Source organism: Triticum aestivum, chromosome 1B (assembly GCF_018294505.1).
Source record: "Triticum aestivum cultivar Chinese Spring chromosome 1B, IWGSC CS RefSeq v2.1, whole genome shotgun sequence".
NCBI classification, from domain to species: Eukaryota; Viridiplantae; Streptophyta; class Magnoliopsida; order Poales; family Poaceae; genus Triticum; species Triticum aestivum.
The window spans coordinates 43,933,768-43,956,847 of record NC_057795.1 but is presented as its reverse complement, the minus strand read 5'-3'; the positions used below and the strand labels follow the sequence as shown (position 1 = coordinate 43,956,847).

Sequence of the window (23,080 nt, the reverse complement as noted above, 5' to 3'; positions counted from 1 at the left end):
CTCCTTTTTAAAAGAAAATCAAAATTGTTTGGAAATAAAAAAACGCATGTTTTCAAATTTTGTTCATGCTTTTCAGAGAATATTGAGAATTTCACAATTTCTTCATGTTTCCAAAAGCTGTGTATAATTTCGAATTTTTTTTATTTTTTTCAAAAAGAATTGTCCATATTTTTCATAAAATTGACAAATAATTCAAAAAACGCAACTTGCTACAGCCGCTGGTGGGCAGGTGAGTCTTTTGTTTTTTGAGTAACTGGTGGGCCGGCCAGTCAAGTCGCCCCTTTGCGCACCCTGTTGGACGCAGCTAGCTGAAAAGTCAGGCCTGCGTCGCTTACTGCTCCCCAGTAGAACCCAGCCCTTTCTCAAAAAAAAAAAAAAAAAAAAGTAGAACCCAGCCAGATAACAATAATATACCCTGAGAATTAGGCCCAGTGCTGGTGCCCCTCCTCGATGGCCCTGTGCGGCCGCAGCCCCTCGACGGCCCTGGTTCTCGCTCGTGTCGCCGGCCGCCATCGCCATTCGCGTTCTTCCTCATCGCGTCCCTGCCGCGCGCCTCCACCCCGCCCTCAAGCTTTGGCCATTGACCTTCAGAATTTCTGCGATCTGTACTTTTTGCCGCAGCTCCTGAGTCATTGCGTACAGATCTGACCTGCAGCCCACGGTGGTGGTCACATCGATCTTCGGCTCTAGTAAATAAACCACGGTTGGACCTCATGCCTCGTACGTATCTTCTCTTCGTTTCCTCAAATTAGATTTGATTTAACGGCCTGATCATCCATGGTTGTTATCAAAAGCAAATCCTTATGATAGTTACATTGCTATTCCGAATTTCAACTACTGCAGCTGTTTCTTTTGTTGGATTATTGCTGGGACCCTTGTGGGTTTTCTTATCACACAAGTTTATTTCTTTCATGGTGCTTGAGTGGAGATACATACAGTACTACTACACTAGTTCCTAACTGATATTACCAAGAGTTCTTGTCCGTTGAAAATAATAGCTTTATTTAAGCTTCACACTTCTCCCTCCCTGTGCAAAAATGAGCCCTGGATATTGGTTAATTTGTTCAACTTCCACGGCTGCTAAGCATGTATGCTTTAATCAAGTTATGTAACAGAACTACTGCTATGGACCGCTTACATTTTAGTTCACTTGGCGTGTGCCTAACCTATGTGTTGACTTCATGTTATATGGCGGAGGGAAGGAGCTTCTTGTTTAATTTGCAGGACATGTGTTGATTTTGTCTAGAAATATGAGCCTCCTGTTTTTCATCATTGTCTTTAACATCAGTGCTTGAACGATGCTTGTAATGTCAAATTTATTTGACAAAGTACAGTATTTCTCAGTTGAATCAACTGGCACTAGCAGTTTGCAGGGACAAAGCCATTGCAGAGTTGAAGCAGTTATGAATGACGTTTGCAATGCCTCACCGTAAAATTGTGCACAATATAAATAATACAGCACTTTCATATTGTAATACTTGCAAGTCTTTTTCATGAAATATGTTTTGTAACCTATCCGATGAGATTGACACATTTGACATTTACGTGAAGTTTGGAGGTTTCTTTGAAAATTCTAGCATCCCAACTTGGTATTGCCCCACCATCTCTTAAAAACTGTTGAATCAAACCATTGTTGAGGAAATCGTTAACTGGTAGCTGCTCGGTTGGCTGGTGAGTAGGGGATTAATCGTCTAATCGGCAAGTTAATCGGCCATTTAATCGATTAATCGGACGATTTATCGGTTTATAGGCTACTCGGTGACCCTACGAGTAGGGATTAATCGGCAAGTTAACTGGTTAATCGGATGAATTCTTGAACAGGGAATCAAACAAGGTGCGAAACTGATTTCGGCAATTCCAGGTTAAACTTGTTTCAACCAAACAAACAGTGGAACTGGAATTACAAGCTAGTTCGGTAACCATAGAGACAATGCACAAGGAGGAGGCAATGAAAACCACATGTCATGAAGATACTAACAGCGCTGATGGATCAAGAAGCACGGATGAATATGATCCATGTAATCCTCCGTATCCTCCATGCCCTCCTGCTGTTGGAAATAGCTTAAGTGACTCTATCCGTTTAGTAGCTAAGGTGCGGCAACTAACCAACTTTTCTTTTTGAACTTCATGGAATTTCTATCTTATCATGCTTGCTTTCCCTAGTATAGCTCTTGACGCCCGTCTCCCTCCGTTTGCAGTGGTCACGTGAGAAAGAAGCTGCAATTGGTGCCCTTAGAGCATCCAGTATAATTGTCCCAGAACGCATCCCTAAGGTTCTCTGCATTTGAAAAAAATCATTTGGTTAATTACTTTTCCTGCAGTACTGTGTGTGTGTGCTACTTATGCAAATATTTTGTTTTGTTGTCCTATAGTGCATTGCTTATTTCATTTTGCTTTGCTAATCGGATAAGCGATTTCCTCACCTCTTTTGATTCTGAATGGGTCAATTTAGGCAGTGAATCTTCTCTTCCAAGATAAAGTGCACAATTTGGCACCCATCCTGGATAAGGATAGCGTCCGGCGCTTTCTCAGCTATATGTGGGTGAATGGGCAGGGCATGCAATGGGGTTCGGTCATCACACCAGAGGCTTTGAACCATATGATTTCACAAAATGCTGTTAAATGTGTCAAAGTGGCCTTGGAGGGCCAGGCACCTGAGCTTGATGGGTGCCGAGCCAGTCCCAACTGCATGAACCAGTATGGGTACTATCCCCTCCACCGAGCTGCTGAATTTTTTTTGGTTGACATGATTCAGTTGCTCGTTCGCCACGGCGCATCCGCCAATCTACGCACAGCCGGTGCTGAGGTCATCGAGGGCCTTCTCCCACTCCATGTTGCAGTCGAGAACACGTGCATGCATAAGTATCTCGAAGACTGTCTATTTCCTAACCACGAGCATCGGGATTACAGTGAGGCAGATGCCAACTTTATCTTCAAGCTCATCCATCTTCTGTGCCTACCTGAAATGGTTTGTCTCACGTCCACCCCTTCACAGTTTAGAATTTACTACTCCAGCATAATAAAGTTACATATCTTAAATAACTGACGTAGCAATAATACTCAAGGAACCATAAATTCCTACATCACCATTTGCCATAGTCGGACTAGTTTACTGTGCTGTAGTGACATTTTTTAGCCTTCAACTCTTTGTTGAGAGAAAACAAACTCTATTTTGCTGTTAACAGAGAAAATAAGATTGTGATTTTATTTAGATTGTTGGTGAGAACACAGTTTTAAGTTAATCAGCAGTTCAGCACTACCTTCTTGCCTATAATAAATTCTATAAGGACTCTGCTTTTGTTGTGTGTTGGTGGTTTTTGTAGAAGATCTTCTTGGATACGACTCGGCTGATTGCAAAATACATAGATAATCTATTGGATGAGCTGTGGAACTACATAAAAGAGGGAAAGCTTGCCGAGACAGCCGTTTTGCTCTTGGCAGCTCAAGAGCAGATACGCAAGGGAACTTCTCGCAAGAGAAATGGAGATAGTAAGCCAGATGGGTTTGCTATTATCCGTGACCGTATTTTGAACAACAGTATTGCTTTGCATTCTGGGAAGGGTCAGCAAGAGGAGGCAAGGATACGGCTTAATAATATGGCATTGATGCTTGTTCATGTAATTTCTAAAGCTGGTGAATGTCTTAATTCATACATTAAGAAACATCTAGAGGTATCATTCTGTTGGCGCTTGCTCTTACAAAAATTGCATAAATTGGTATAGTATATTTGCATTTTGGTAATCCCTACATTATCTGATCCATATAATATTTTTAGAAACACTGATCAAAATTTTTGCAATATATCTAATACTGTTCCCACTGCAAATAATTTTTTCTGTCATATCTTAGTCATCACGATTCATGGAGCTCATGACATATATCTCACAAGTTAAAACGGTCACTCAGGTGCTGTATTTCATGCAGGTGCCGCATTTGGAGGTCACTGAACGTGTTTCGTCGATTCTCAAGGATAATGGTTTTAGTCCTACTAGTGAATGGATAGAAATTGGAAACCTGTACGTTTTAATCACTGACTGTTTTGTATGCATACATAACTGATATGATCTTTATTTCACTAGTTCTTTCACTTGTTCTTGAAGCTGCCCCTATGAGGATGTGTTGTCCAGTGAGGATATACCTAACATATCTGGTATGTATCTGCGTGTATTGATTGAAGCATTTCTTTCAAGATGTGAGAAAAAACATTTTTTTTATGGATATGATATGATGAAAATCAGGCGAAAGTGACACAAACAGGGAGGCTCTAGAAATGGATTATCTACCCACAGTAGTGAATAAGGTAAATATATGAAAACATTAGGTCCAAAGAATTGATCTGATGCTCAAGAGCTCTCTCTGTGGTTTGTACCTTTAGTCAATAATAAAATCCCCACTCAAAACAAAATTATGAGTAAGTTTATTGATATTACATTTTCCATAATCGTCCAAAAAACATCTAATATCTCAAGGCATTGTTACCAGTAGGTTTCACTCAAGATGTTTCTAACATTCAGATGTTTATTGACGCTCAAGAGCCAGGCTGCGAGGAGGAAGAGAAAACCGAGACGATGGGAGCTCATACTCGCCAGGAGAAGCTTCTTCCCATGGTGGAGATCGGTGTTATCTGCCCGGTCTAATGCCAGGATCACCCCCCACAAATGGGCACGTCCTTCTGAATGCTTGGATCTCGAGATGGCTTGGAAGAAACCTACTCAAGGCTTGGATGGTGAGACAGCTTCGAAGAAGGCAACCGCCCAGCAGGATGGTTCTGCTGCTGCTGCAGCTCCCGGCGTGATGGGCCGATTTCCCATGGTGGTATATAGTAGCAAGCCCGGTGAGCTGTTTACTACAATACCGCTCGATGATATACCCAAATACATGAGGCAACAACAGAGAAGGCAATCCAGAAGGCTGTTTAGTACAGCGGTTAGTTATCAGCCCATCCTCCAACTCCCGTTGGTGAGCTTCCACACCTTGACCGTGTTGTCGCAGCCACCAGAAGCAAGTTTCTGGACGTACTCGAACTGCCCAGAAGGCCCTGGGCTGATTAGAGCGCCCGGCGCCATTGCTGGGGCCCAGGAAACAGAGGTGACGCCCACTGGCAGTTTCTTCGGATCAGTTGAGAAACTGCCAATTATGTTGTAAACCTTCCCAAGGTTCACATTGTTTTCCCACAACTGCTTTATCAACTCTTTGCTGTAGACGTTGATGTGTTTGTGCGATGGCCACTGCACCTTCTCAGTGCTGTACCAGCTGTTGTCTGACGCTCGCAGCAACCCAATCACATCGGCCACTCACGCCTGCATGATCTACTATTTTCTACCTCTGGTTTTCCCTGCGTGCGCATCATCAAACCAAAGATCAGTACCGCCACACAATGACAGAATGACTGGACAACAAAATTCAGCAATAACATTCTCTAGTCAGTTTACCAGAGGTGGGCACTCACCGAGCAACCACAGACTATCTCCTCCATGCATTTCGATCTCTCGGCATTGAGTCTGCTCTTACCATATCTAATACTGAATCCGATCTCCTCACCAAGTGAATCGAAATTCAACCCAAGTGCTGGCCATACAACACCTTTCGTGGGTTCTTCTGCATACTTCCTGGTCGACTACTCCAAAGCACTCATCCTGGACAGACAAGGTGTGCGGTCTGGAGGTGCACTACCCAGCCTTAATCTTAAAATCCCCATCACATATGTATTCAGTATGCTGTGCACAAATAAAGCAATACCAAAAGTGTACCGACTGCCCTTCTGATAGCACTAGCAGTTCACACTAAGTGGCGGATTTTTTTTAATATCCTGATTTTTTTACAATTGATGAATATTTTCTCAAATTTGTGACACATTTTTTGAATTGATGGAAAAAATTTCATCCCCAAATATTATTTTAAATCATAAAGGGTTTTTGGTTTCATGAAAGAAATATTTAAATCATGATTTTTTTTAATTTTTGTGAACATTTTTATAATGGTGAATATTTTTCAATTTCATGAACATTGTTCTGCAAGTTTGCGAACAATATGTGAAATCGCAAAATTTTGTACTCATAAAACATTTTGAAACTGCGCATTTGTTTTCGAATATATTGACATTTAAAAAAAAATAGTAACATTTTTTGAAATAATGAACATTTTGTCAAAAAAAATAACATTGTTTTATTCATGAACATATTTTAAATTTGGAAAATAATCTTGTATTCAGAAACATTATTTGAATTTTTTATTCACGGATTTTTTTTTAAAAAATATTCTCAAAATTTAAATAAATTTTTTATTCAAGAACATTTTCAAATTACTGGTATTTTTCTTGTATTCATGAACATTGTTTTAAACCGGGATGGTTATTTGACATCGGGAACTTTTTCTGAACTCACAAACATTCTTTTATTTTTGTTAACATTTTTGAATTTGTGAACATTTTTCGAATCCAGATGACTAAATATTATTCACAAAACCCTATTATGGAATTGCATATAACTAATCTAGAAGTTTCAGTTAGCTAATTACGTCGTCTTTTAGGGAGAAGAAAAGTTTGTTGGCTGCCACCTCTAGGACTTCAGAGTTCAGACAAAAGAAGCAGCATTGTGCATGAATCAACATACTTAAATTTGTTCTGCCATGATGTTAACACATAGCAAACCTCTTGCAGGAGGTGCAATCGACAGGCGGTTAAGACAGCGTGCCATGTCGAGTTCTTGACCGTGTGGTGTGACAAGGTCATCTTCATTGTCCTGTTCCATCAGAATTCAGAAAGAGCATCGACCACCCTCTACTCTAATATGCATCTTCTCAATCTTCAGTACCACTGACAGAGCTTGGTGGACTAGCTAGCTGGGCAGATGGCTGCAGCTATCTTGATCAGTATGCATCACCACATTTTTATTTGAACAAGCTTTTCACCATTTTCTACTCTGAAATACATACAGCAAGTACTACTTATTAAGGTTGGTTTTGTTTTAGACACTGCTAACACCTTGAACTCAGATGGAGACTTAATTTGTCAGATACTCCCTCCGTAAACTAATATAAGAGTGTTTAGATCACTAAAGTAGTGATCTAAACACTCTTATATTAGTTTACAGAGGGAGTACTATATTTGACTTACAAATCGATAAGCTAGCTGCTGATATATCAAATATTCAGAAGCTTCTGAGGTCAGAGTATCAGCTGGCAACACAAAGGGAGAACTGAATTGTTCTTGCAGAATTAACTGTAAGGAGAGCTCGAGATGGCAATTGTTAGTAGTTAACTCGTCATGTGCCATTATTACTGGATCTCTCATCAGAATCACAATTTTTCGACACTTCAATGATTTGATTGAATCATATTAAAAAAAATGTTTGGTGCAGATATTGTTTGCTCCCCTGAAGGAAGATACAGGTGCTCAGCTGGGGCAACTACAAACAAGATTCTTTCCTGTCTCACAAAGACTTGGTGAATGGCAAGCAGTGCCAACTTGTCCACAGGAAAGAAGATTTCCGCGCAATCATGGCGAACTCCCCGGTCACAAAGCATGATGTCATGGCAGTGGCCTCTAAAATTTGGGTCTGGTGTTCTGCTTTTGAATCGGCCTGTTTGGGCCAGTTGGTTTGGTGATGGTTATTGTTGAATTAGGTCGATGAATTGTCGTCGTCCTTGATGTCTGTTCGCTAGGAAAGGTCAGCCTTGCTGGCTGTGATGACCTGTAAATTCAGAGCTAAGGTTTACTGATACAATGTGAAAGGTAAAAACTGCAAGGGATTTAAGGAACACACTATAGGTGAAATATGTGGCAAAATTGCGTAACATGAGAGTGCATTGCTGTGTGACAAACCTTGCAAAAGTGTTCCTTTGGATAGCAGCTTGCATTTTCGCCCGGCTGTTACAGAAATAGTGTGTTAAACAATAATTTGAGAAGCGTTCATTTAGGGTCATCATTCCAAGAGTGAAGTTACCTGTCAACCTCCATCCTTGCCTTTTTTAGTATAGGGCTCTTGTAGCTGGAGTTGGATAGGCTGCTGGATCCACTTCCTGTCAAGATTTGCATCTTATCAAAAACTGGAAAAGTGGAAAGCGTAGCATACTGAGGGAGAGAATACAGCAGAAAAAGGGACAGCAAATCACCTCCCCAAAAACTTCTTTTGCTGTTGGGTGGGATCTTGGTACAAACTTTAATTTGTTTGCTTTGTTTCGCTGGATAAAAATGAGACAGAAAGTAATATTGCACATGAGTCATACTGATCGTGAATCATAAACCAGGCTGTCAGAAAAAGAATTAGATGTTACATTTCTTTGTAAACCATTGTTTTTTAGTTGCTATAAATTGAAGTTATAGAACATAAACGTTGGTACGTTACATGTGTCATGCCATACCCAACCGATCTACTTACCAGCGTTTGCTGCTTGATATTTGTTTTTGAGCCCTGCCGACATTCTTGCTTCAACTTGCTTTTGCTTTTCTGTTCTTGCCTGAAAACGTATTATATAGGGTCAAATTATTTCAAGAATGAAGGCAACATGAATTTTAACGAAACAGACATCAAGAAAAGAGCAAACAACTAGAGAATCATTGTACCTCAAAGAGTTTCTTCCATTTGTAACGCACCCCGTTCTCCTTCATTCTCTTGATGGCGAGGTTCATATTATCCTCGCCGAACTCGCGCTGGAAGAATCTCTTCCACAGCACATCGGTAACGTCGGTAAGGTCCGCCTGTCGGGGCAGAAGAGTAGAAATCAGAAACACATCCTGATAGATCTGCAAGTAAGTGAAGATGAATTGCTCCGCGAGAAGCAAGCATACATGTGTGCAACTCTCTATGTGGATCAGCTGCTCCAAGGTGCAGTGGGGCAGGATTCTCTTGAGCAGCTCGTCAGGCACCATGTCCACGCTGTTGAGGGTCCTGAGGTTGTCGACGGCGCTCCGGATGCATAGGTCCAGAAGACTCAGAGGTTTCCTTCCAGGCTCCATCTTTTCCTACCAGAAAGAACAACTCAATGCTTATCACAGAAATCACATGTACAGAATCCTGTTGTCAAAAACTAAACAGAGCATTCCACTAACAATTTCCTGACATACGCCGACGTGATACGCTGCAAATCAAAATCCTCTTTCGTTTGACAGAACAACAAATCATCTCTCCAGGGAAACCCGTCAGGCCAATCCTGAATTTTCGATGAACAGACACCCTAATCGCTCCGTTAAACTACTTTTTTTTTTGAAACGTCCGTTAAACTATAATTGCTCAAGCGAAGGGGCAATCTTTACAGCAAGATTCGGCCTACAACTGGAAAGGAAGGAGAAGAAAGAAATCTGAACAGAAAATTCTCCAAATCAAGGAGCGGCTTTATCTAGAGATACCTTCCTTGGAAGAATCAAGGAGGTTATCTGAACAGAAACTCGCCAAATCAAGGGGCGACAGGAGCTACTTTTCTTGGGAAATTGCCTATCTCGGTACGGGGGCTCACCAGGCGAGAAGGGCCCCGGACGGCGGCAACCCGGACGGCGAGGCGGCCTGCGACGGGCGTCCCCGTCCCTGCTCCGGCGCCGGCTGAGCTCGTCGGCTTCGATCGAGGCGACAGGGCAAGGAATAATCTCGGATCCAGGCTATATCGGGGAGCAATAAAAAGAGAAAAGAACGCGTCACCGTTCTGCAGTCGGGGAAAGGGGACCGCGGCCCGGTCGGATCCGGAGCCGTTAATCGGCTGCCACGTGTCCGTGGTCGCGGCCGTCCGATCTGCTAACGTCATTAATGTTGAAGACGGCTTCTAATGCTTTCCATTTCCGTTTTCATTTGCGTGTTTCCTTTTTCCTAGCTCGGGGACTCGAGGTGACCCGTGAGAGCTTCACGGCCATGTTTTTCTTTGAGGAAATTCTCGATCTACTCCCTCTGTTTTTAAATATTTGTCTTTCTAGAAATTCAAAATGAACTACCACATACAGATGTATATAGACATATTTTAGAGTGTAGATTCACTCATTTTGCTTCGTATGTAGTCACTTGTTGAAATCTCTATAAAGACAAATATTTAGAAACGGAGGGAGTATTTATCATGATATGGCAGTATGAAAAACACAAAAATAATTAGAAAAAAGCATTCATGTTCGTAGACCATTTTGCGATGACTACAAGCGCGATTTTGTCATCATCCCTCCCTCAGCACAGCCGGGCTTGTTGTAGTGGACAGTCGGAAAGTCGTCGTGCTAAGGCCCAGCGCATCAGAACAAGAACTGTTGTCGAGGAAAAGAAGTATAGATTGAAAGGGTCCAACATGTAGACACACGAAGGAAGACTGGGTCGAAGCAGATCCACCAAAGACCAGCTCCGACTGAATCCCACGAGATCTGCCGAAGACATACCTCCACGCGCCATCCGATGATGCTATACCCATCACCGGAACAGTGGCTAGGCGGAGAGAACCTTATTCCATCTTTAGGGGGTCATCACCGCCTCGTCTTCCTGAGCAAGACACAGACCCTAAACAAACTCAAAAAAACACCTAAAAACAAAGCAAGGTCCCTCCCCGCTGGCAAGGGTCAGGGGCCACCACGTCTCCATAGCCGTGGGGCCACTGAAGGGCCTAGCTTCACGGTCATGTTAACTCCTTACTAAATGCTTGTAAGATTGTGGTGGTTATTTCCCTTACAAAAAGATTGACATGGTTATTATTAATTATTATAAATCACAGTAGCACAAGTAGTAAATAATTTATCAAATTATAGCTTAGATAACTCTTGTACCTCTCGATGAACTCCTATGTTATCTCCTACTCCAAGGTTTCAGACAAATGATTTCAGTTCAACGCTCTCCCAAATTAGAGACTATGTATCTCATTTTCACCCTACATCTAGAGAGAGAATAGAGTGTCTCCTCCCTCCCTCCCTCCCAACCTAATATCCACCAAGCATAGTGAAATTCTCCTCCCGCCATCGCCTCGGAGTTTGTCAAAGCTCGCCTACTAATGTATGCTATTTTTTCATCCCCTTTTAATGTGAAAAAGAAGAACAAAAGAGTACAAGTGAGGATTTGGGGAAAAGGGGGTGGGTGAGCCCATAAAAATGGACCCCCAAAGTAGGGAGCCCCCCAAAAGGTGTTTTGAAGGGAATTTGGGGGAGGGGGGGATTGGATCTGCTCTTATTAATTGCTCCAATTATTAATTCTTCAATAGTTTTTTAGTTAGATTTTGTGATTTATAATGCAGAGTATAGCATCACGGAGCATAGGATCAGGCTTACACATAAAGAGATATGCTAGAAAGTTAATAGACATGCTTTATCTTTTTTTTGTTTAACGTGAAATCAAGAGGATATATGAAACATGCCCACAGTTTAAGTTGTTTTCGTATACATATGTTGTTGTATTAAAAGACCATGGTGGCTATTGTAACTAGGTACATTGTTATTTAAGAATGGTTTGTCATACATACCCTACACGCTACAACAGCCATACAAAAGTATTTGTTCTATGAAAAGCCAAAGACTCATATACACGTGTAACTACATAATAAGTAATTGGATATTTTAATCCTTGTTATCAAATGTATGTTATCTTATTTGAAATGTGCAACACATCATCAACAATGTACATTGGTGTTATCTTAGATTTAAGGCATGACATACTAGACTGAATGACATGAGTATTAAGATATTAGTAAATCATGTCGCGTTCTATGTTTTACTCTATATTAAAGAAACATGAAGATATCTGAGTATGTTAGTTTTACCACATGGCATTCTAGTGTTGGAATATAAACAAAGCATATAGACTTGCACAACATGGATTGTTCTTTAGTTCTCGAAATATAGCAAGTCAAACATGACAAAAAAACAAGGCATATATGGCTACATAAAACCATTCGATAAGATAATTGAAGGCCATGTTGTATCAATCATAGGACTACGATGATCTAGCATACTAGATAATCAAAAGGTGCAGTGTATCAATCATTCGAACTTACGAAAACTCTCAAAATTTAGTGCTAGATTTTCACTCTTTCTCTTGAAGCTATCATATTAATGGCTTCCCATCACCTGACCAATTCATGATTGGAGATGTCATAAATTTGAGGCATGGTACTTTGAGATTATTACACTTACTGTTGATCAGTTATGGTCTATGTACTTTCACTACATCTACATCAAGACACCCCGCAATAACTAGTCTCACATATGAGCTTCAACATTTGTATTGTGTAGCGATCAACAACATCTGAGTAAGTGACTAACAATATGTTTTCTACCATGATCATCAATCATTGAAATGAAAGCAACATGTAGATTGTGTAGACAAACTATAAAGAGCCCCCTAAAAACAACAAGCAACATATCTTCCACCGTTATGCATGATCTATCTTTCACCATCTTTGGGCAAGAGTTGTGCCCTAAATATAGGGGACTTGTTGTGAGAACTACCCTATGTGAGGTAAAAGCTTCACATTGGATGCAGAGGGTGACATAATGCCCATTCTGATGATACTAGTAGAATTGCAAAATCATTTGATAGCTTTGAACCTGGGAGCTTCACTATAGGTGGAAGTAATTCACAGTGAAACACCAATGAATATTGTGCAAAAGTGACAAAAGATTCGATTGCGATGGGATCCAACTTCATACATTCTACTCCAGTAAACTTTTCTCCATGGTTGTAGAAGGTTGCCATAACTTACAATGGAGAAAGGTTACTTGAAGTAGAATATAGGAATGTTCATCACATCCCGATTGAATGTTCTATCGCTATTGTGAAATATCCATTGTTATTTCACAACGAGTTGCTTTCCATCCAAAAAGCTACCACACCCTTCACAACTATCAAATGATTTCACAAATCTACTGGCTTCAAACAAGGGGCACATTCCACCTTCTGCGTCCAAGGTGAAGCATTTCTTGACATAAGGCAATGCTCTCTGTAAGGTCTCATGCATATATGGATAAACTATATAGCCCAATGATGGGGAAAGATGGATAATGCATAATAGTTAAAGATATGTTACTTAATGTTCTTATGCCAATGTTACATTTTGTCCACACAGATTACTTGTTTGCTTCCTTTCAATGACTTTGATGATGATGACAGAAAAGAGATTGTTCACCACTTACTCAAGGATTTTGATCACAAAATGCTAAAGTTTGTATGCGTGAATATTCTTTGTAGGTTTCTTGATGTAGAGACAATATAAACTACATGTACATTAGTTTATCTTCATCAGTGTGACAATATAAAGTACTGCTGAAGGTAGCACTAAAGCAACAAACCAACCTCGTGCTATGGAAAAGCATCATCCCTCTAGTATTTCTTGAAAGGAAATTTCCAATCCTATCTTCATAACTAATTTTCACCAAAATCATGTTTTAGTGTTATTGTAGACAATCCATTGAGTCTTGAGTGAAAGTAGAATGCACATAGGATCTAACAGTATATTTACATGAATTGTAGGCTTATCAAGATAAGAGAAGAAAATGATGCCGAACCTTGAAATTTGGATGAACAACTTCTTCCAAATCTTGAACGAGCAACTGTCTACAAAATCATTATATCTGAAACAGTCAAAGAAATATAGTGTCGATTGATGATTGGGAACAAATAAGGACTAGATCAGCGATTTTCATCAAGGCAACTACACATGGAGAAGAAAAATGAAAAATATGCATTACCGACAATAACTAGATGAGGTATGGTACATTTTCAGTTGATGAATAACAAATTGATTGATGATTGATGTGGTTTTCACATACAAAGTCATGATTGTCCTTCTGATCTTCCAAGATGGAACGATAGCCTAACTAGTATTACTACTAGTATGTTCTCAACGGGAAACCAAAAGTCAAGACCACGTCACCGTTTAAGTTTATCTTGACATAAACTCGCCAATAATTTCACTATTGATAGTAGTATCGATAGGAGCACAGTAGGAATGAGGAACTTACCAACGGTGGTGTGTGTATCAACAACAAGAAGCCTATAGACTTGGGGCGATGAACAAAGGCATTGATTGGCAAAAAGTGTTCCATGGCGATGTCTTCATGCAGCGGCACGAGGCAAATTGCTGGCTTGGGGTCTCACAATACTTTGGCTTTTCCTTCGGCTTGAGTACTCACGTGGAAGATGGTGCAAACGTGCATCATCTCAATTTGGTAGAGACTAGCAATCCAGCAGATGAATGAACATGCATGTAGGTTGGGCCTTATTCAGTTTTGGAGATTTGACGGATCACCCACTCCCCCCTCCCTTGTTGATGACCCTTTCACAAAGCTACAAATATTATTTTGTATGAAATAATAACAATATTCACATTATGCTTTAGGTATTGAACAACTAAAAGTGAATGAGTAAAGGGAATCAGATTAATATTTGTGCTATCATGTTTAGCTTATTGATTTCTCAATGCTACTGGATTTTATCCAACTAATGTATAATATGATGTCATGATGGCATGGGCTATGTAACTAATTTGTTGGATGTTATCTTGAATGGAACTTTAATTTATTTTTTTGCTACTGCACACTATTAATAAGCATCTTATGCACACTAACTCGGAAAATACACAATGTGTAATGAATAGAGAGGATGCGGCCATACATAGGAACAAGAAAAAAAAGGGTATTAGAGATGAGCAGGATGGCCATCGGTCACACCAGGAGATTAGTGGACAAAATAAATGCATATTGATCGGATTAGTGAAGGATAGCTAATTCTTGACATATGTATTATGAATCAATATGGTATGAGCTCACCTTGGGCCTTTAATGAGACATTGAGATGATGAAAGCAGAGGGGCGTTGAGCTAGCAAGGCCTAGACTGTTGCTAGGTCCTAGGGACAACCAGCAGCTCTAGCCCCATTTGTACTAGGCCATATTTAGAGGGATCCTTCTTCCTTAAGTATTCCCAGATATGAGCCAAGAGCCTCCTTATTTTCGCCGCTCTTCTTTCTTGAAGGCTCACACAACTACGCTCGCTTTCCCCAGATATGAGTTGAGAGCCTCCTTGTTTTCGCTGCTCTTCTCTGCTTAGGGAAGCCACCACTATCGTGGTAATGCCTTGGGATGCCCCTTGGGTCCTCGCTGTCGTTTTGACTTCTCCATTGTAGGTGCCATGCCCCCCCCCTTATTGGGCCATTGCACTACAACCAGGAGCAGGACCCCATGAGAAACAGAAAATGGGGCCCTCAAACTGAGAAATGCTTAGGAATATTTGTGTTTCCCTATATAACTTCAAAAGGCATGTTATTTTTATAATGCTTAGGAATATAAATATTAATTATAAATGAGTATAAGTAATATTCAAGCATATGTTCTACTACAAAGCATGCTATTTCTAATATTTTCTGAAAGAAAATGTTCAATTATGTGTTCATAGTTAATCTTCTACGAGATGGAAGATCTAACCTTTGGTTCAAAATTAAGGAAATAAGAAATCACCCTTTCACTTATTGTAATTTGTTCGGTAACCTGTATAGAAAATAAGTGCACTTCACTTTCAATTAATTCAAGCACACAAATGCTCAATTATATGAAGGCAAAAAATTGCAATACCTTTGATTATGTTTGTGTTTCTATTTGACTGCTTACCACTAGCCTCAGCCTACTGCCTTGCTTGTGGTCTCATCGCTCCTTCAGGGAATGAGGGAGGGGAGACAAGGAATAAGCCAACAACTTTTACTCTTGTCGCCCCCCATCCATACGCCCCCTGCAATCTGGAGCTTACCATGCCAGCGCCGAGTATTCTTCCTCTTGACTCATGATTTCCCAAACTGTTGAATTGAATCAATTGGGTCATGTTTGATGGGTGATGAATGTTGACTCAGTCGCTACTACATGTTCAGTCTAACCCAATAAGTCCATAGTCTTCAGGAAATGTTTTCAGCCCACACCCCCACAAGCCCAATAACGCTTCATGACTCTACCTTATTCCTAGTTTCTTTCTTCCACCATGACCGATAGTTTAGACTTCATAGTAAGGTTTCCATGGTGGCGCTGTAAACCTGAACTTTTTCATGAATGCATTATATCTTGGGTAAAAAAAAGAAAAATCAAGGCATAAGGGTCGCCCTACCGAGTTCTCCCCCACTTCGAGGATAAGATTGGGGGGGGGGGGTTGTGCGGTCAATGAACCCACACACCCTTAAGGACAACCCTGACTAGGAGCCAGCGTCGATGCCACTACCTTCCCTGGGAAGGAGGCCCAGGCCTCACATGAAGCATTCACCAATTTCCCCGGGTTGAACCCGAGGGTCCTCCTATTGCTTGACGGTGATGCGATGGTTGCACCACCATCTGGCCACACCCGTGTGCGCTCTGAAGAGGCAAGGAGCCCAGGATGGAAAGGGGAGGGGATGAGGATGGCGACAGCAAGAGACATCTATGGAGAGGGGCATGGGAGCGACGACGCGAGAGATGCGAGAGAAGAAATGTTTGCGGCGGCGGCAGGAGGTGGAATGGAGAGATACAAGGGCTAGGGTTTCTATCGTGCTGCCTTTTATTTACCCCCTGTTTGAGAATCGAACGGCTATCGACTGTCAAACAAAGATCGAACGGTCAAGATAATTTAGGTGAGTTGGCCTGCCTCACTTTCCTCCCATTCCCCTAGTTATTACTGGTGGGTAATTATGGAAAATCTCGATCTAATGACTAATTGTTGTCTATGCATGCTCACTGAACTGCCATTCTACAAGATGAGCATGACTAAGATACTGGTGCTTCTTGACGTCTATTGCTAATGGGCATGTAATGTGTTTTAAGGTCTATATTGATTGAGACACACATTGCACACACATGTTTACTGGTAAAAACAAATGTACCCTGATTAAATTCGAAAACCAAAAATTGCAAACAAAAGGAGGAACCCATGAATGCATCAACCTACATAATCATGAGCATGTGTGCCTTGTCAGCGACGGTCATGCTTTGGAGGTGAAAGATCGTGGATGTCGCCTAGAGGGGGTGGGGTGAATAAGCGTTTTGAAAAAAAATTGGTTTAGGCTTGAACAAATGCGGAATAAAACTAGCATTTAATTTGTCAAGAACAAAACCTAAAACAGCTAGGCTCACCTATGTGCACCAACAACTTATGCTAAGCAATCTAAACAACTAAGTGATAGCAAGATATATAACATGTCATACTATGTCTATCAGAAAGTAAAGTGCATAGGTAAAGGGCTCGAGTAAGAGATAATTGAGGCATGCGGAGACGATGATGTATCCCGAAGTTCACACCCTTGCGGATGCTAATCTCCAATTGGAGCGGTGTGGAGGCACAGTGCTCCCCAAGAAGCCACTAGGGCCAGCATAATCTCCTCACACCCTCGCACAATGCAAGATGTCATGATTCCACTAAGGGACCCTTGAGGGTGGTCACCGAACCCATACAAATGTCAAACCTTGGGGGCGGTACCAAACTTGTATACCTTGGCAACCCTTGGGGGCAGTCACCGGAACCCGTACAAATTGCTCGGGCAATCTCCACAACCTAATTGAAGACCTCGATGCTTGCCCAAAGCTTTGCACCACAATGATTGAGCTCTGAAGCACCACCAACCGTCTAGGGCGCCCAAGCACCCAAGAGGAACAAGCTCTAGGGTACCAAGCACCCAAGAGTAATAAGTTTCTTAACTTTTCACTTCCACGTATCACCGTGGAGAACTCAAACCGATGCAACTAATGCAATGGCAAGGGCACACGGAGTGCCCAAGTCCCTCACTCTCAAATCCCACCAAAGAAACGAAAGCTATGGAGGAAATGAGAGGAAGGACAAGAAGGAGAACATGAAGAACTCCAAGATCTAGATCCAAGGGGTTCCCCTCACGAAGAGGAGAAAGTGATTGGTGGGAATGTGGATCTAGATCTCCTCTCTCTTTTTCCCCAACAACTAGCAAGAATCCATGGAGGGATTGAGAGATAGCAAGCTCGAAGAAGGTCAATAGTGGGGAAAAACACGAGCTCAAAGGATTAGGTTCAATGGGGAGGAAGACCCTCTTTTATAGGACCTCCCGAATCCCACTGTTATGTGCTCAGCCCGCACACAAGCAGTACTACCGCTCCATGGGGCAGTACTACCACTCGGGTGGTAGATCCAGGAAAAAGAGCAAAGGCAAGGAAACTCAGGGCGGTAGAGCCATCGAAGCGGTACTACCGCTCATCCCTGTGGTACTACCGCGGGAGAGAAGCAAAACACATGAGCAGAGGGGGTACGGCAGAGCAGAGCACGACGACTATACTACAGCAGCGGTACTACTGCCCGACCGGGATGGTACTACTACTTATAGGTGGTACTACCGCACCTCATTGCCGCCCTACTACCCCTGAACCCGACACGAAAAACAGAACCCCCAGAAGAAGCGGAAGTGTGCGCGGTACTGGAACAATAGAAGTATTACTTATAATCGGCACTACCGCTCGACTGGGAATGGTACCGCCGCTTATAAGCAGTACTACCGCTGCCTAGAGAGGTACTACCGCAGGGGTGCAACAAGCAAGCCCCTGAGCCAAACAGATGCAACAAGAAAACTAGAACTGCCATAACTTCTGCATATGAGCTCCTAATTGAGCAAACTCAACTTGTTGGATAGATGATGAAAAATACTATCCAACAACGATGTGAAAACTCTATGAATGAGGAACCATCATAAACTCCATCATCGAAAACATCATAGAAGATGCACATGAACTCCATTTTTGATGACGTCGAGCTTGTCATGAAGATGACCATAAGCTCTAAAACTCACAAAGAGAAACACCAAACAAGAACCAAGAAAGATGATGCAAGGATGCAATGGTTTGAGATCTCGACGAACGGCACGATCAAGCTACTCACTTAAGAGCCCCCCTTGATAGTACAACACTTGATCCTACAACCCGGTCTCCCAACTACCACCATGAGACCAGTAAAATAGAAAACCTATCAAGGGCAAACCTTTGCCTTGCACATAGACTGCTTGAGCTAGATAGTGACAATCTTGACTTTCTCAAGTTGGACCACCTTTCTTGATTGTGCCGGCTTGATGAGGACTAGTAGATTGCTCCCCCATACTCCACTATGGGAGATCCACTCTTTGGCATTGAGGGAGTCCTGGATTAAGGGGTCCTCGGGCGTCCGGCATGTTGACATGGGCCGGACTTATGGGCTGTGAAGATGCAAGACCAAAGACTCTCACATGTGTCCGGATGGGACTCTCCTTGACGTGGAAGGCAAGTTTGCACTACTAGGAAAAAGGCTACTAGCAGCGCGGGTAAAATGGCTATTAGCAGCGCGGGTACCCGCGCTACTAGTATCGCGCTACAACTAATAGTTAGTAGTAGCGCGGGGTAAACCCGCGCTACCGCGCTACTACTAACATTTTACTAGTAGCGCGGATGTCACCCGCGCTACTACTAACGAAATAGTAGTAGTGTGTCTATAGTACCACACACTACTAGTATCCTAAATACTAGTAGCGCTCCATTTCACCCCCACGCTACTACTAACTAATTAGGAATTAAAAAAATAAAATCCATCAATTCCATTTTATGCATATAATTCTAACAACTAAAACAAGCCCAGATTTGTAATAAACCAGCAGCATTACATATCATTCCAAATCGAAGATTTATAGTAAACCAGGAGCATTAGAGCATATCCATACATCTACACTTATTGCCTAGTCACTTATTCCCAGCTAGTGCAAACATAGTTGAAAGCAAACAAAAATGCATAAAAACACCAAACAGTGGCATTCTATCCCTCCAAATGATTTGCTCCCTCTCCATCCTTTCAATCGTCTTCTTCTCCCTTATGTGCTTCTCCCATATGAATCCAAGATTTCTGTAATGAGCAAAGAACAAATAAAATTAAATTTCAGCAGACATATATTTCCTTGCATGTTGTGATGTATAGTAGCTACGGGAATAAATATACGAAAACAAAAAAGTGAGTGATTTCTATTAACAAGAGATCGCCTATGTAATAGCTACAAACAAATGAAATTAATGTCTAGATAATATATATTGCCAACCAAGCCTAGATGAACTATATATTGCCAGGTAATAGGACATATCTAATTTTCACATTAATTGCCTTTAGTTTTCTTCAAAACTAAATATACTTAAACTTAGATCATTTCATATAGATGTTCAAAGGATAATACGGCTAAAAGAATCCAATTTCTTTGTTTTTTTGAAGTAGTTTAAAAGGAAAGCATTAACACATAATAGAAATGATTATCTGCCATAGGGTGATGCTGGACAGCTAAAAAGCTCACAATCCTGGAAAGAAGAACGGTGCAATAAAGGCGCGCGTTCCCTTCTAGTGACTACCATTTCTCCCCTGCAGGTTTCCTTAAAAAAAACTTCTACGGCTTCATAACAACCACCAGGCAGTAAAATTGCCCTATGGATACATATTTTCCTACCATTTGGTAGACAATATGAAGATAATATATTGTGCATGTCGGGTGAGGCGAGGATCCGGACATGCTACAAACTATGCATCGACAAACTACATTAATCTACATGCGGAAAAATAGGAAGAGAGTTAGGGCAAGCAAGTTGTTACGCACATGTGAACAGTGTCATTGTTGTGGTCGATCGCGGTCTGTCTCTATTCACTAATAGGCTGGCCCTTATCAATTCCTGCCGTGTCACCCACTCGCTGGCACCTTGGCGCCCTTCTTCTGTTCTGCCTTACATCTTCAGTTTGGTCAGTACCAGCCTGAGTTCCATCCCTTGCTTCAGTGCAGATCGCTGACACGCTACAAGGGAGTAGAAGTGACAGTATGTTCTCTACGGCTTGACAACCATTGGATAACTGAATCTCTCCACAGGTGCACTTCTTCAGTAGAGCCTAATTAACGAGTACTGCAACCGGCCAAGTGGCCTGCCGGCAGCACAGATCACTGCACCTAGACTCGGTCTCTGGCTAATCATCCGGCCAGTTTCATCTCTGATTTGACATATATCTCTGTCTGCATATATTTCCCAGCTTCTTAATTAGCTATCAGTATATAAGTACAGCCTTATACATCTCTCCTTCATGATCTAAAAAAACACAGCCTTGGTTAGTTTAATTTCTCAGCAACTGTAGTCTACTGATTAATTACCTGGTGGGTGTAGTGAAGAGGAGCAAATTGATCACCTGTATAATAACTGAAAAGTTAATTGAGGTAGGTAGAAAGAAACCTACTGAAGGCTGCTGGAATGCAGTTTTGTTTTTTTATGCTAAACCTGTAGTACACTGTACACATATATACTGTTGGAGTTTAATGTGGCATATACTGGTGAGTCCTTTTATACAGAGATTGAATAATTTCAGTGCCAGTGACATTACATGGTAGAGAGAGAAGAGTGGAGTGAGCATGAGTAGTGAGTTCGTACGAGTTGAAACACATGCATGACTATGTACCTTAATTTAATTCATGCAGACAACAACAACATAATATGCATATGCATTTTATGTGAAATTGCAGTTGGACGAACCAGAGAGACTAGAGAGCTATGCTGACAATTGAGTACTAAAACAAAATAAGACGAACACTACCAAATTCGATCTGTTGCGTCCACCCACATCCCACAAAAAACTTGTCTTGACACACTAAGCATTCCCCAAAAAAGGTTTTTTAGCTGCTGTCAAGTCCTTACCACAACACAAAGTCTAGCTACCAGTGGTCTTGTACAAAGCTACTACAAAGTAACTTACAGGGATCCTTTCTGCTTTGTAGTAGTACTTGAGGTCAAAAGGGTCAGCAAACCCAAAATCATAGTCACCTAAAAACTAATCCAATCAGAAATTCAGAAATTACCATAGTGCTAAATCCGCTAAGCCGTAGAAACGTGACAATCAATCAAATAACATCCCTCTCTCAGATCTCACCAACCACTAGTTCGATCCCCACTGCTAACCGGTAGTTTGAGACAGAACAACAGCTACAGGAGCAACATGGCACGAGACAAAACGAAACCGGAAGGGCGTCTCCGGATCTGCACACCTGTGATGAGGTTCATGTCGGAGGGGACGATGCACTCGTCGTAGCCGGTGTCATCGTCCTGGCCGGTCTCGGCGGGCAGGCGCGTGCCGTGGCCGCTGTAGTGGAAGAAGAGGGAGTCCCCGGGCCGCGCATCGGCGACGAGGCGCGCGAGCTCGCGGCGGATGTTGGCGCCTGTGGGCTGCTGCTGCCACGGCGCGGCCGGGTCGGCGTCGGAGAGGATGCGGATGGCGGCGCCATCGTCGTCGAAGCCGAAGCGGTCGACGAGGGGAGGAAGGGATATTACTGGATCAGGGTGTGGGCGGAGGGAGGGGCGCGCTTGGGGGAGTGTTGTGCGCGACCGGTGCTCGCCAGAACCGGCCGGCGTGGGTGGGGGCGGTGGCGAGGAGATCGTGGGGAGAGGAGCTGGGCTGGATCGTGAGGAGATCGTGAGTTCTTGAGAGAGTTTTTTTTGGGATGAGAGAGAGAGAGAGTGGTGGGGTGGGAGTGGATCGGGCCGGCCGGGGCGGGTGGGAGTGGACACGCTTAGTAATAGTGTGGGGGTCATACCAACGCTGTAGCTACTTACTTAGTAGTAGCGCAGGTTTTATACCCCTCGCTGCTACTATGGCTTGTATCGTGGGCATTGGTGGAGATCACTTAGTAGCAGCGTGGGTTTATAACCCTCGCTACTACTATCAACTTAGTAGTAGCGCGGGTTTTATACCTCTCGCTACTACTAATTAGCAGTACCGCCCTCTTTTAGACCTCGCTGCTCATAAGCTTCTGTGTATAAGGTTTTTCCTAGTAGTGTTGGCGCCTGGATATGAAGATTCCTTTCTCTGTAACCGAGTTTGTACAACTCTAGTCCCCTCCGGTGTCTATATAAACCAGAGGGCTTAGTCCGTAGAGGCAATTACAATCATAATCATACAGGCTAGACTGCTAGGGTTTTAGCCATTACGAAAACGTGATAGATCAACTCTTGTAATACTCATATTCATCAAGATCAATCAAGCAGGAAGTAGGGTATATTACCTCCATAGAGAGGGCCCGAACCTGGGTAAACATCGTGTCCCCCGCCTCCTGTTACCATCAACCTTAGACGCACAGTTCGGGACCCCCTACCCGAGATCCACCGGTTTTGACACCGACAGACGTATCTTC

At 42.3% G+C, this 23,080-nt stretch overlaps 3 protein-coding genes across 4 annotated transcripts; 1 reads left to right on the top strand and 2 right to left on the bottom strand.

Annotated features, from left to right (window-relative positions):
- The first annotated feature begins 409 nt into the window (after nt 1–409).
- Nucleotides 410–5,655, top strand: LOC123085994 (uncharacterized). Of its 2 annotated transcripts, none has more exons than XM_044507699.1 (9): nt 410–720; nt 1,862–2,092; nt 2,199–2,273; nt 2,453–2,968; nt 3,324–3,671; nt 3,925–4,016; nt 4,101–4,150; nt 4,239–4,300; nt 4,534–5,655. In XM_044507699.1, the coding sequence occupies exons 2-9, from the start codon at nt 1,931–1,933 to the stop codon at nt 5,143–5,145; spliced, it is 1,917 nt and encodes a 638-aa protein (XP_044363634.1). In that variant the 5' UTR covers nt 410–720; nt 1,862–1,930; the 3' UTR covers nt 5,146–5,655. The 2 variants fall into 2 exon arrangements, with proteins under 2 accessions (XP_044363634.1, XP_044363630.1); XM_044507695.1 differs by having other exon boundaries at nt 1,822–2,092.
- A 1,592-nt stretch (nt 5,656–7,247) lies between these two features.
- On the bottom strand, nt 7,248–9,621 carry LOC123105781 (uncharacterized). Its single transcript, XM_044527926.1, has 8 exons — nt 9,454–9,621; nt 8,789–8,962; nt 8,564–8,698; nt 8,379–8,457; nt 8,113–8,181; nt 7,944–8,019; nt 7,823–7,867; nt 7,248–7,691 (listed from the first exon to the last, which is right to left on the bottom strand). The coding sequence occupies exons 2-8, from the start codon at nt 8,954–8,956 to the stop codon at nt 7,544–7,546; spliced, it is 720 nt and encodes a 239-aa protein (XP_044383861.1). The 5' UTR covers nt 8,957–8,962; nt 9,454–9,621; the 3' UTR covers nt 7,248–7,543.
- Nucleotides 9,622–19,566: 9,945 nt separating this feature from the next.
- Nucleotides 19,567–22,481, bottom strand: LOC123076683 (metacaspase-9-like). Its single transcript, XM_044498808.1, has 3 exons — nt 21,938–22,481; nt 20,513–21,087; nt 19,567–19,779 (listed from the first exon to the last, which is right to left on the bottom strand). Exons 1-2 carry the CDS (start codon nt 22,479–22,481, stop codon nt 21,038–21,040), a joined length of 594 nt encoding a protein of 197 aa, XP_044354743.1. The 3' UTR covers nt 19,567–19,779; nt 20,513–21,037.
- Between the last annotated feature and the right edge of the window lie 599 nt (nt 22,482–23,080).

Bases quoted from the DNA above. Each gene is read 5' to 3' on its own strand.
- LOC123076683 (XM_044498808.1), bottom strand. From the start codon at position 22,481: ATGACCCCCACACTATTACTAAGCGTGTCCACTCCCACCCGCCCCGGC. The intron at 21,088-21,937 runs GTGTGCAGATCC...GTTATTATACAG, and splicing joins CGACATGAACCTCATCACAG to GTGATCAATTTGCTCCTCTT.
- LOC123105781 (XM_044527926.1), bottom strand. From the start codon at position 8,956: ATGGAGCCTGGAAGGAAACCTCTGAGTCTTCTGGACCTATGCATCCGG. The intron at 8,699-8,788 runs GTATGCTTGCTT...CTGCCCCGACAG, and splicing joins ACATAGAGAGTTGCACACAT to GCGGACCTTACCGACGTTAC. The intron at 8,182-8,378 runs GTAAGTAGATCG...ATTTTTATCCAG, and splicing joins ATATCAAGCAGCAAACGCTG to CGAAACAAAGCAAACAAATT.
- LOC123085994 (XM_044507699.1), top strand. From the start codon at position 1,931: ATGCACAAGGAGGAGGCAATGAAAACCACATGTCATGAAGATACTAAC. The intron at 2,274-2,452 runs GTTCTCTGCATT...GGGTCAATTTAG, and splicing joins TCCCAGAACGCATCCCTAAG to GCAGTGAATCTTCTCTTCCA. The intron at 4,301-4,533 runs GTAAATATATGA...TTGACGCTCAAG, and splicing joins TACCCACAGTAGTGAATAAG to AGCCAGGCTGCGAGGAGGAA.